General features: G+C 41.7%; 2 protein-coding genes across 2 annotated transcripts; one reads left to right on the top strand and one right to left on the bottom strand.

Moving 5' to 3' along the window:
• Positions 1-200: 200 nt before the first annotated feature.
• Positions 201-1158, bottom strand: LOC130962877 (probable transcription factor At1g11510). The gene is made up of 3 exons (XM_057889036.1): positions 964-1158; positions 312-870; positions 201-211 (listed from the first exon to the last, which is right to left on the bottom strand). The coding sequence occupies exons 1-3, from the start codon at positions 1156-1158 to the stop codon at positions 201-203; spliced, it is 765 nt and encodes a 254-aa protein (XP_057745019.1).
• Positions 1159-6646: 5488 nt separating this feature from the next.
• On the top strand, positions 6647-7204 carry LOC130962876 (uncharacterized). Its single transcript, XM_057889035.1, has 2 exons — positions 6647-6718; positions 6860-7204. Exons 1-2 carry the CDS (start codon positions 6647-6649, stop codon positions 7202-7204), a joined length of 417 nt encoding a protein of 138 aa, XP_057745018.1.
• Positions 7205-11404: the final 4200 nt, after the last annotated feature.

Here is an 11404-nt window from a genome sequence, read left to right as displayed (position 1 = left end):
ATCAAAATGCCAGAATCCAAAAAAAAACCAAAAAGCAACCAAGATATATACCTAGGAGGACGACGAGCTATTTGCTTGATATATCAACTTAGCCTGTTCGGCATAGAATTCAGATATCTCTGCATACAATTTATTTTCAGCGTCTTTGAACTTCCTCCACCTAGCCTCGATGTCTTCCCTCTTTGAGACTCCAAGTAACTCTATTCCCTTTCTAATATAATCTTCATCGAAAGGCTTACCAAAAGTCCCATCGTACCTCAACATTGAAGTCAAAGCTATACTAGTCACAGAAAATTCACTCATCCTTCTACCTTCATTTGAATCCAAAGGTTCAAAATTTAGTTTGGACTTTGCTTCAGCTTTTCCATTTGAATCCTTCTTGGGAGTAATCTTCGCAGCCTTTTCATTATTAACTGTATCCTTTTTGCGCACTGCTTCACCGCCACGACCATCGTGGCCCCAAACATTCTTTCCCAACTGAAGTGCTTCCAACTCGTGCTGCTTTAAGGTTGTCCCCTTGCCGTTCTTCTCTTTTTCTAGGTTGTTCTCAAACTTCTTCTTCAGCCGGCGGATCTTATCCTTCAATTGCATGCATGATACATTTGCCCGAATCAAATTTGACCCCTTCATAAAATCGTAAAATTCATCAACGCATTTATAGGGTTCCTTCCCTGTTTTCTCGATGAACTTAGACAGGCCTTTCAAGATACCTATCTCATCTTCCTCACTAAAAACCCTCTGAAATAGGGATTTGAACTCGTCAAGTGATTTATGCGGATCCTCTTCAACGGAGCCGACGGCGTGATCCTCATGTGCCTTTTTCCCACGTTTTGGTTGGTTCGAGTGGTCGATAATGTTTTCGGCTGCGCGCTTTGACCCGGATTTGGTTTGACTGACAGAAGCCGAAGGTTAAGACTTCAACTTTGGAGAGGGTTTAGAAGAAGATGACGAGGGTTTGGAAACCTTTTGCGGTTGAGGCTTCCTAGGAACCAGCACGTGTTTCTCACGTTCATCTTTGCCTTCGTCTGTGTCTTCGTCCTCGTCAGATGAAGTTGTTGCTTCTTCTTCCTCGCTGCTATCTTCTTGTTCGGGATGAGGCCTGGAAATCTGCCATTCGTCGTCAGAGTCTTCAGGAGCGACTTGCTTCTGCTTCACCATGGAAACTCCGAAATTCAGGAGGAAAAAAGTGAATTTAGGATTAGGGTTTGTTTTAGTTCACTCTCTGGACAGTAGCTCACTGGAAATGACTTGGCGAATTTTAAAGGCATTAGTAAAGTATGAATATATATTTGAGAAAAAGACACACAGGTACTTGACATTTTAAATTTTTGACAAATACATTTCTGACAAAATTTAAATACAAAAAAAAATTATTTTAACAAATATAATACAATTTAGTTTTTCCGTCTATTTGCCTCTCATACACCAAATGGAACTGGCTGACGTGGCTGAAACGGTGTCCAGATGTAATACCCGGTCTAACCGAAATTAATTAAATAATGAGTTAAGTAGGAGCGAATATGGTTGGAAGATTTGGCAATTGGAATTTGATGATTTCAATATGATATTTGGATTCAGTGAATTTTTCCGAGTCGGAAGACATAGTTTTCTGCGTAAAAGCGCGCAGTGGAATTTTGACCGGCAGTACCGGCTGAGACCTGTCTGGTGCTGCAGCTGAGAAAGTTGATTATGAGTAAATAAGATTAAGAAATGAGGAATTATGATTGGGGGAGGTAGAAATATTTGAAGTGTGATTTAAAGCGCTAATGTTAAAGGTTTTGGTTCAAAATTGGGCCAACGGACAAAAATAAGTGAACTGGGCCTAAGTGGGTCCAAGACCCAACATATATAAACATTAGTTATGAGCATTTCAGCTCATTTTTACCCTAAAAGAGGGTTGGGGCGCTGAAATTGAGAGGAGGGAAGAGAAGAGAGGAAACCTAACTCTCTTTGATCTTCAAACCACCATAACTTGAGCTACGGAGCTCCGATTGACGAGCCGTTTGCGGCCACGCGTCGCTCTTCTCATCCTCTACATTTCTATCTAAGTTTTGTGGTGAGTATTCCATTCATCTCTGCCCAGTTTTCGAATTTCCCCACTGTTACACGTTTTTGGGAAGTTAGTGTTGAAATCTTGTGATTTTGGGTGTTTAGGGATACTCCAACATGGATTCTAAGTGGGTTATATCCCTACTTCATATGGGCTGAGGTAAGAAGTGCTTAAACCCTTGTGATTTGTCATTTTTATGAGCCCTAGGTTGATGTATGTATGTAATATTGGTTATGTTAGTGCATTTGATGGTTTTGGTGCACAATTGGGAGATTGGTGTTGCTTGTGGAGCTTTGGTGAGGCTTGGAGCTAAGGGTTGGTGGAGACTTCCATAGAAGAGGCTCAATTGATTTGGCTACAAGAGGTACGGTTTAAGTTTCATTTAAATACCGTGTGGTGTGATGAGAATTCCTAGGCTAGATGCCCCTAGGATTAAGTTTGGATTGTGTAAATGGTTGATGCTAATATGCATAGTTGGTATGTAATGTGAATTGATGATTGGGTTGAGAATTGTGTGGCCTTGTGTGCTTGGTGTATTGAAAATTTGATGTATTGGGTAACGAGTATTAAATTGTGGTTTATGCATTTAAATTGTGAAATTGGGCCGGAGGCCGTATATTTTGGGCCGGAGGCCGGAAAGAGGTAAGAAAGGTAAGTTGATGTGTGCATTGTATGATGACACAAGTGATTGGATGAATTTCATATAATGAATATATGGATGATTGGGTTGGTTATTGAATAATGAGGTTTGAGGAGTTGAAGTGTGGAAATTGGTAAATTTTGGGTGAAATAGTATAGATGAGGTATGTTTGATTTTGGTTGAGATATTATGTGGTCATATATGTGAGTATGATTATTGATGCCTTGATGGTATGATAATGCGTGAGAGATATGTATGTTGTGATATATGCTTGAGAAATGATTAAGGTTGATTTGGGGGTGAACCCACGTGATAGTGAGTATGATATTGGTTATGTATAATGATGGTTGATTGGAAATAGTATTGTTGAGAATTGGCATGTGAAAGAGTATATGATATGTCAATATGTTTGAGTTTGAGCCACTTGGGTGAAGTGGGTTAAAATGATGGGATAGTGATTTTGTATATTGTGGTAAAGTGTCAATGTGTGAGTTGAGGAGGCTTGATGTTGAAATTGATGTATTTTGATTGATTTCAAAGAAAAGGGATGAAAATGGCATGTTTTGATTGATTTTGAAAAGAGTTGAAAATGGTTTGTTTTGAAAATGGCACTTTGTGGTTTATATGAAAAACATGGTTTTTGGGCATACTTTGACGGGACATAACTTGGACTACGGATCTTTGTTTTGTGCCAAATCTGTTTAGAAATGAAATTGGATCCGGGATGTCCATGCCGTTCGAAGAACGGGTGAAAACGATTTAAAATGAGGAAGTTATGTCCGTCGGAAGATTGGGGGTTGAAGCTGTGAATTCTGCAGTTTTTAACTTAGTAAAATTTTAGCAGAATAACCCCTTGCGCGTGGGCGCACTTGGCGCGTACGCGCCGATCTTTCAGAAAACGCCATCCACGCGTGCGCGTGATGTGCGCGGGCGCGCCGATAGTGCTGCACCCAATGCCCAGCCATTTTCCAGAGAGTTGTGCCAGAACTGTGCCAGCTTTGTGCCTGGGGCACGAGAGTATCCACGCGTACGCGTGGTTGATGCGTGCGCGTCGATTTGGCAAATTTTAATCCACGCGTTAGCGTGCATGACGCTTGCGCGTCGATGAGTTTTTAAGGACATCCACGCGTGCGCGTGGAGTACGCGTACGCGTGGCATTGTTTTCATGCCAAAGTTGATATTTGTGTTTTAAAAGCCAAATCTCATACTTCTAAGCCTCCGATCTCACCACTTATATCTTAAATCTTTATGATATGCCTAGCTATTAGAAAAGGGCTAGTGAATGAGGTAACTTGCGAGTGAAGCAAGGGGAAAATGAATAATCAATGAGGACCATTGAGGATTATGTGAGATGTGGAGGATGGTGGTGGAAGTGCTTGTTATGCCATTGGCCGAAGGGCCGTAATTGTTTATGAATTGGCTAGTTCTGGATTGAACCGTGAGCCGGAATAGCTGTGTATGCTATGATTATTGGCTGGTTCTGGATTGAACCGTGAGCCGGAATAGCTGTGTATGCTATGAATATTGGCTGGTTATGGATTTAACCGTGAGCCGGATGGCTGATATGGATGTTGATCCATGGATGAGAATTCATGCATGTTTATGCTGAATTATTGGTAACTGTGATTTGCACTTCCACTATCTGAGTTACGAGTTTCCCTGTGTAGTAGCAGTGGCTAGTCCACTTGCTCCGGGTGTGAGACGAAAAATGATGTTTATGATAAATGAGTTAATTATGGAGTTTTGAATGAATGTAACTCAGATACCTGGGTAGTAGCAAGGGTTGTGGTTCGTCCCGCTTGCTCCGGGTCAATGCTTGTGTTTTCTCTCTGGTTGTAAGGGTGACAGGGCACCGATACCCTCTAATGGCGACAGGGCGCAGATACCCTCTAATGGCGACAGGGCGCAGATACCCTCTAATGGCGACAGGGCGCAGATACCCTCTAATGGTGACAGGGCACATATTCCCTCTAATGATATTAATACGCAACCGAGAGACTGTACCCGGGTTAGCTACCGGACACGTCGGGTTGGCTTGATAACCGACAGATGATATCATCAGCCATAGGGCAGGCATTCATCATTTGCATATGTTTGAATTGTTTGGGTTTGCCTATTTGTTTTGGATTTCTATATCATATATGCTATGTTACCTGATTACATGCTACTTGTTCTACTTGTACCTTATTTGTGTATTACTTGTCTGTATTGCTTGTGTTTGTACAACTGAGAAATCCCTCATGATGGTGTTGGTGGATGATGGGGGCTGTTCTTGATGAGATGAATTGATAATGCGATTGCATAATGATGATGATTTTCGAATGAGATCATTTGAGCTCCCTGGGTAGACGCAGTGATGTGATTCCACTAGCTCCAGGCGAGGGTATGATGTATTGATATAGAGTTGCTGAGGCAGAACAACTGATGATGGTTTTGCTTATGATTCTGAGTCTGATTCGTGAAAGAATCAGCGAATTGGGAAACATGTGTAACATGAACTAGATTTAGTATCCCCTTACGACAGATGCCTATTTATGGATTAGTGAGAATCTAGGCTGGATACTTGGTGAAAAGGAGTTTAGGATGCTTAGTGAGTTTTTATTGCAGTGCATTGTATTTATTTGGCACTTTTACCGTACTGGGAACCCATGGGCCCGGGGTTCTCATTCCGTATATATCTCTTGTTTTTCAGATACAGGTTCAGGTGCTCAGAAGTGAGCTGCGGTTCGTCTGAGAGACGGCGAAGATATTTATTTTCTCTACTTTGTGTTTTGCTTAGAATCTCTCCACCTTTGTTTTGAAAGGATTATATTATGTGTTGAACTCTTTTGGAACTTGCCTATAGAGGCTCTTATGTTTCCTTTGGGAGAGATTAGGATGTACTGTTGTCAACTACTTTCATTCTGTACCCTAGCCGGCCTAAACTTCGCGGGTCGCGACTAGTGGCTATTACTTATGTTATATATATCTATCCGTTATCTATCTCTTAATCTCCTTTATGCCTTGTCCGTTTATCGCTTTCGGCTTCACAATTTAACTTTTCGTTGTCGAAACGTGAGTGATACGTCTTCGCGATTTTATTTCTACTCTTTTCAGGCTTCTCGATTAATACTCCTTTCGAAATTAACTACATTTATATATTAAAAATCCACCTGAGAGTCGTACCACCGTAATATCATTGACTTATGACTCGAGCATAAGGATTTGAATATTATGGTGTTACATTATGGTATCAGAGCAGTTCGTCCTCGTGAGCCTGAGGGATGGAACTGCTTATGCTTCAATGCATACTCTGAGTCTGTGCCTGTGCTAGTTAGGGTATCTAACTGATACATCTAGCATGAAGTTCATGAGTGTACCTTTGGTACTTTGAAGCACTATACTTCCGATATTGAGACTGATCAACTTGATATCGATTGTTTGGTGTGTATAGGAACCAGATGGCGCCTCGTGGACCCAGTCGGGGATGTGAGAGAGATCGTACTAGCACGCAGGAACCGGAAGTCAACCCGAATAACCCGGTAAACTTTATGGCGGCATTGGAGAATATGGCTGCTGCTATGCAAGCCACTGCGGAGGCTCTTGGGCAACAGATAAACAATAATGGCAATGGTGGAAGAGGAACTCAAGGCCCGATGACACTGGCAACTTTCTTAAAAGTTAATCCACCTAAGTTCAAGGGAACCACTAATCCGACTGAAGCTGACACTTGGTTTCAGGCCATGGAGCGAGCACTGCAAGCGCAGTTGGTGCCTGAAGAGCAGTGTGTTGAATTTGCTACCTATCTGCTCACGGAGGAAGCATCGCATTGGTGGCAAGGGGCTCGACGTCTCCTGCAGCAGGGGAATGATCCTATCACCTGGGGTGCCTTCCAAGTGGAATTTTATAAGAAGTACTTCCCGAATTCTGCTAGGACGGCCAAGGAACTTGAATTACTGCAACTGAAGCAGGGTACAATGTCCGTATCTGAGTATACGGATAAATTTGAGGAGTTATTCAGGTTTTCTCGCATGTGTCAAGGAACCCGGGTAGACTTCGAGGAATGGAAGTGTATTAAGTATGAGGGAGGACTTCGAAGTGAAATCTTGAGCTCCGTTGGACCGATGGAGATTAGGGTCTTCTCCGAACTTGTGAATAAGAGCCGTATTGCTGAAGAATGTGTGAGGAAGGCTGTTGAGGCGAAGAATGACCATCGGGAGTTCCACCGCAAGGAGCACAATCAAGAGTGCCCAACAAGGGGTCAAGAGTTTAAGAGAAGAGGATACCCACAACGTTTTCCCCAAAGGCGAAATGACCTTGCGACGAATAAAAATTCCCAAGGAAAAGGAAGGGAAAAACAAATAGTGGCTGCTTCGGATGTTTTGAGCTGTCAGAGATGTGGAGGTCATCATCCAAATAGACCGTGTCGTTATGGTTCGGGTTTGTGTTACAATTGCGGAAAGCTAGGACATTTGGTCAGAGATTGCCCACACAGGAAGGATCGGGAGACTGCCAGGTCCGATTCTCGTACCTGAGGTAATAAGAAAACTGATAACTTAATCCTTTACCACTTTAGATAATGCTGAAGGCTGGTATTCACTCATAATACATGGTCGAATGAACAATTATGATCTGTTCTAGATAACCCTAAGTTATCTTAATAGAAGGTTTGGTGAGCATAAATGATTAGGTAGGCCTTTAACGGAAAGCAACCTCAGAATGGAATGACTGGTGGGCGATGTTAAAGCCATCATTCGAGAACTCCGTGTCGAGGTAGATTGGGACTTTGCCATGGTTGTAGAGGAGTTGGACATGTGTCCTAGAAACGTCCTAAGAAGGTCAACCGGAATACTACCAAGAGCCAACAACAAGGTCATGTGTTCACTACAACAACGGGGGATACCGTTAGATCCGACAGTTTGGGAATTGGTAAGCGAAAGATTAGTAACAACGTACTAAAAGTACGATTAAGTTGGTATGTGGTTTTGGCTATCATAGATAGAAATTTAGTGAATGCCAGTCAAGCTAAGTTGTGGTTGAGCACTTGAGGAAGTAAGTGATAGAGCTCATACTAGACGAGAGATCAGAATAAAGTAACGGAAACTTGTGGAAGCAGTAACACAGGATAGCTACGAATGAGAGCTGTAAAAGTTTACTATAGTATCTTATGTTTGAATACTAGAAGGGTTAAGCGGGTTACTGCAAGTAATGATCCCCAAATAATTGTAAATGATTGCGGCTGCGAGCTTTGATGGTTCTAAAGCGGATGAGGAAATTATCATTAATGCACAATTGGATTTAGGTGATGAGAGAGTGCAAGTTGTGGTGTTGAGAGATGAGTACTGTGATGTTTGGTCATAGTGACCTTGGTTTTAGTTTGAGATTTATAATGATTGATTTTGAAAGATGAATGTGAAAACCATTAAATCGAAATGCCGATGCGGTATTGGGATTGGTTTGAGGGAACCCGTGACGGGTGGTAAACTCCAATTTTTGGAGAGGTGCTGTTGAAAATTTTCCCAAGAATTTGAAGGAGTATTTGGTTATGTTTATGAAAATGATTTTTGATCTGAGTAACTTCAACAAAAGAGATGTGTCTCGAAAGCTTTTATAGATTTGTAAAGGAAAGCAGATTCTTAAGAGTTTGTCAGCTTGTTAGCACAAACTCGTTGAATTCTAAAAACAAAGAAAGCTTTGATTGATTATAGTGATGTGGGATGATGGCTATGATTAACGAATATGGCAATATTATTGATGACATGGTTTGAGATTTAATAAGGTGTGAGTTGATAAGACGGTAAAAGTAAGGAACGAGGCTGTTGGTCGGCGTTGAACAAATGACCGAGACCCTTGGAGATAGAGAAATCAGAGCGCGGCAACGGAAGCGCGTAGAGTAAAGGGATCTTGGAACTGTTATGTGTTTGATAGAAAGGCATACTATGCTCGCGTACTCGTAGGGATGGATGGAATTTTCGAGGGCGAAAATTTCTGTTAGGGGGGTAGAATGTAATACCCGGTCTAACCGAAATTAATTAATAATGAGTTAAGTAGGAGCGAATATGGTTGGAAGATTTGGCAATTGGAATTTGATGATTTCAATATGATATTGGATTCAGTGAATTTTTCCGAGTCGGAAGACATAGTTTTCTGCGTAAAAGCGCGCAGTGGAATTTTGACCGGCAGTACCGGCTGAGACCTGTCTGGTGCTGCAGCTGAGAAAGTTGATTATGAGTAAATAAGATTAAGAAATGAGGAATTATGATTGGGGGAGGTAGAAATATTTGAAGTGTGATTTAAAGCGCTAATGTTAAAGGTTTTGGTTCAAAATTGGGCCAACGGACAAAAATAAGTGAACTGGGCCTAAGTGAGTCCAAGACCCAACATATATAAACATTAGTTATGAGCATTTCAGCTCATTTTTACCCTAAAAGAGGGTTGGGGCGCTGAAATTGAGAGGAGGGAAGAGAAGAGAGGAAACCTAACTCTCTTTGATCTTCAAACCACCATAACTTGAGCTACGGAGCTCCGATTGACGAGCCGTTTGCGGCCACGCGTCGCTCTTCTCATCCTCTACATTTCTATCTAAGTTTTGTGGTGAGTATTCCATTCATCTCTGCCCAGTTTTCGAATTTCCCCACTGTTACACGTTTTTGGGAAGTTAGTGTTGAAATCTTGTGATTTTGGATGTTTAGGGATACTCCAACATGGATTCTAAGTGGGTTATATCCCTACTTCATATGGGCTGAGGTAAGAAGTGCTTAAACCCTTGTGATTTGTCATTTTTATGAGCCCTAGGTTGATGTATGTATGTAATATTGGTTATGTTAGTGCATTTGATGGTTTTGGTGCACAATTGGGAGATTGGTGTTGCTTGTGGAGCTTTGGTGAGGCTTGGAGCTAAGGGTTGGTGGAGACTTCCATAGAAGAGGCTCAATTGATTTGGCTACAAGAGGTACGGTTTAAGTTTCATTTAAATACCGTGTGGTGTGATGAGAATTCCTAGGCTAGATGCCCCTAGGATTAAGTTTGGATTGTGTAAATGGTTGATGCTAATATGCATAGTTGGTATGTAATGTGAATTGATGATTGGGTTGAGAATTGTGTGGCCTTGTGTGCTTGGTGTATTGAAAATTTGATGTATTGGGTAACGAGTATTAAATTGTGGTTTATGCATTTAAATTGTGAAATTGGGCCGGAGGCCGTATATTTTGGGCCGGAGGCCGTATATTTTGGGCCGGAGGCCGGAAAGAGGTAAGAAAGGTAAGTTGATGTGTGCATTGTATGATGACACAAGTGATTGGATGAATTTCATATAATGAATATATGGATGATTGGGTTGGTTATTGAATAATGAGGTTTGAGGAGTTGAAGTGTGGAAATTGGTAAATTTTGGGTGAAATAGTATAGATGAGGTATGTTGATTTTGGTTGAGATATATTATGTGGTCATATATGTGAGTATGATTATTGATGCCTTGATGGTATGATAATGCGTGAGAGATATGTATGTTGTGATATATGCTTGAGAAATGATTAAGGTTGATTTGGGGTGAACCCACGTGATAGTGAGTATGATATTGGTTATGTATAATGATGGTTGATTGGAAATAGTATTGTTGAGAATTGGCATGTGAAAGAGTATATGATATGTCAATATGTTTGAGTTTGAGCCACTTGGGTGAAGTGGGTTAAAATGATGGGATAGTGATTTTGTATATTGTGGTAAAGTGTCAATGTGTGAGTTGAGGAGGCTTGATGTTGAAATTGATGTATTTTGATTGATTTCAAAGAAAAGGGATGAAAATGGCATGTTTTGATTGATTTTGAAAAGAGTTGAAAATGGTTTGTTTTGAAAATGGCACTTTGTGGTTTATATGAAAAACATGGTTTTTGGGCATACTTTGACGGGACATAACTTGGACTACGGATCTTTGTTTTGTGCCAAATCTGTTTAGAAATGAAATTGGATCCGGGATGTCCATGCCGTTCGAAGAACGGGTGAAAACGATTTAAAATGAGGAAGTTATGTCCGTCGGAAGATTGGGGGTTGAAGCTGTGAATTCTGCAGTTTTTAACTTAGTAAAATTTTAGCAGAATAACCCCTTGCGCGTGGGCGCACTTGGCGCGTACGCGCCGATCTTTCAGAAAACGCCATCCACGCGTGCGCGTGATGTGCGCGGGCGCGCCGATAGTGCTGCACCCAATGCCCAGCCATTTTCCAGAGAGTTGTGCCAGAACTGTGCCAGCTTTGTGCCTGGGGCACGAGAGTATCCACGCGTACGCGTGGTTGATGCGTGCGCGTCGATTTGGCAAATTTTAATCCACGCGTTAGCGTGCATGACGCTTGCGCGTCGATGAGTTTTTAAGGACATCCACGCGTGCGCGTGGAGTACGCGTACGCGTGGCATTGTTTTCATGCCAAAGTTGATATTTGTGTTTTAAAAGCCAAATCTCATACTTCTAAGCCTCCGATCTCACCACTTATATCTTAAATCTTTATGATATGCCTAGCTATTAGAAAAGGGCTAGTGAATGAGGTAACTTGCGAGTGAAGCAAGGGGAAAATGAATAATCAATGAGGACCATTGAGGATTATGTGAGATGTGGAGGATGGTGGTGGAAGTGCTTGTTATGCCATTGGCCGAAGGGCCGTAATTGTTTATGAATTGGCTAGTTCTGGATTGAACCGTGAGCCGGAATAGCTGTGTATGCTATGATTATTGGCTGGTTCTGGAT

The sequence above is a fragment of the Arachis stenosperma genome, chromosome 2 (genome assembly GCF_014773155.1).
Source record: "Arachis stenosperma cultivar V10309 chromosome 2, arast.V10309.gnm1.PFL2, whole genome shotgun sequence".
Taxonomy (NCBI): domain Eukaryota; kingdom Viridiplantae; phylum Streptophyta; class Magnoliopsida; order Fabales; family Fabaceae; genus Arachis; species Arachis stenosperma.
This window is presented reverse-complemented; position numbering and strand designations above follow the sequence as displayed.

Coding starts and splice junctions, on each gene's coding strand:
- LOC130962877 (XM_057889036.1), bottom strand. CDS start 1,158: ATGGTGAAGCAGAAGCAAGTCGCTCCTGAAGACTCTGACGACGAATGG. Junction 871..963: donor GGAAGCCTCAACCGCAAAAG/GTTTCCAAACCC, acceptor TCCGGGTCAAAG/CGCGCAGCCGAAAACATTAT.
- LOC130962876 (XM_057889035.1), top strand. CDS start 6,647: ATGTCCGTATCTGAGTATACGGATAAATTTGAGGAGTTATTCAGGTTT. Junction 6,719..6,859: donor GCATGTGTCAAGGAACCCGG/GTAGACTTCGAG, acceptor TGTGTGAGGAAG/GCTGTTGAGGCGAAGAATGA.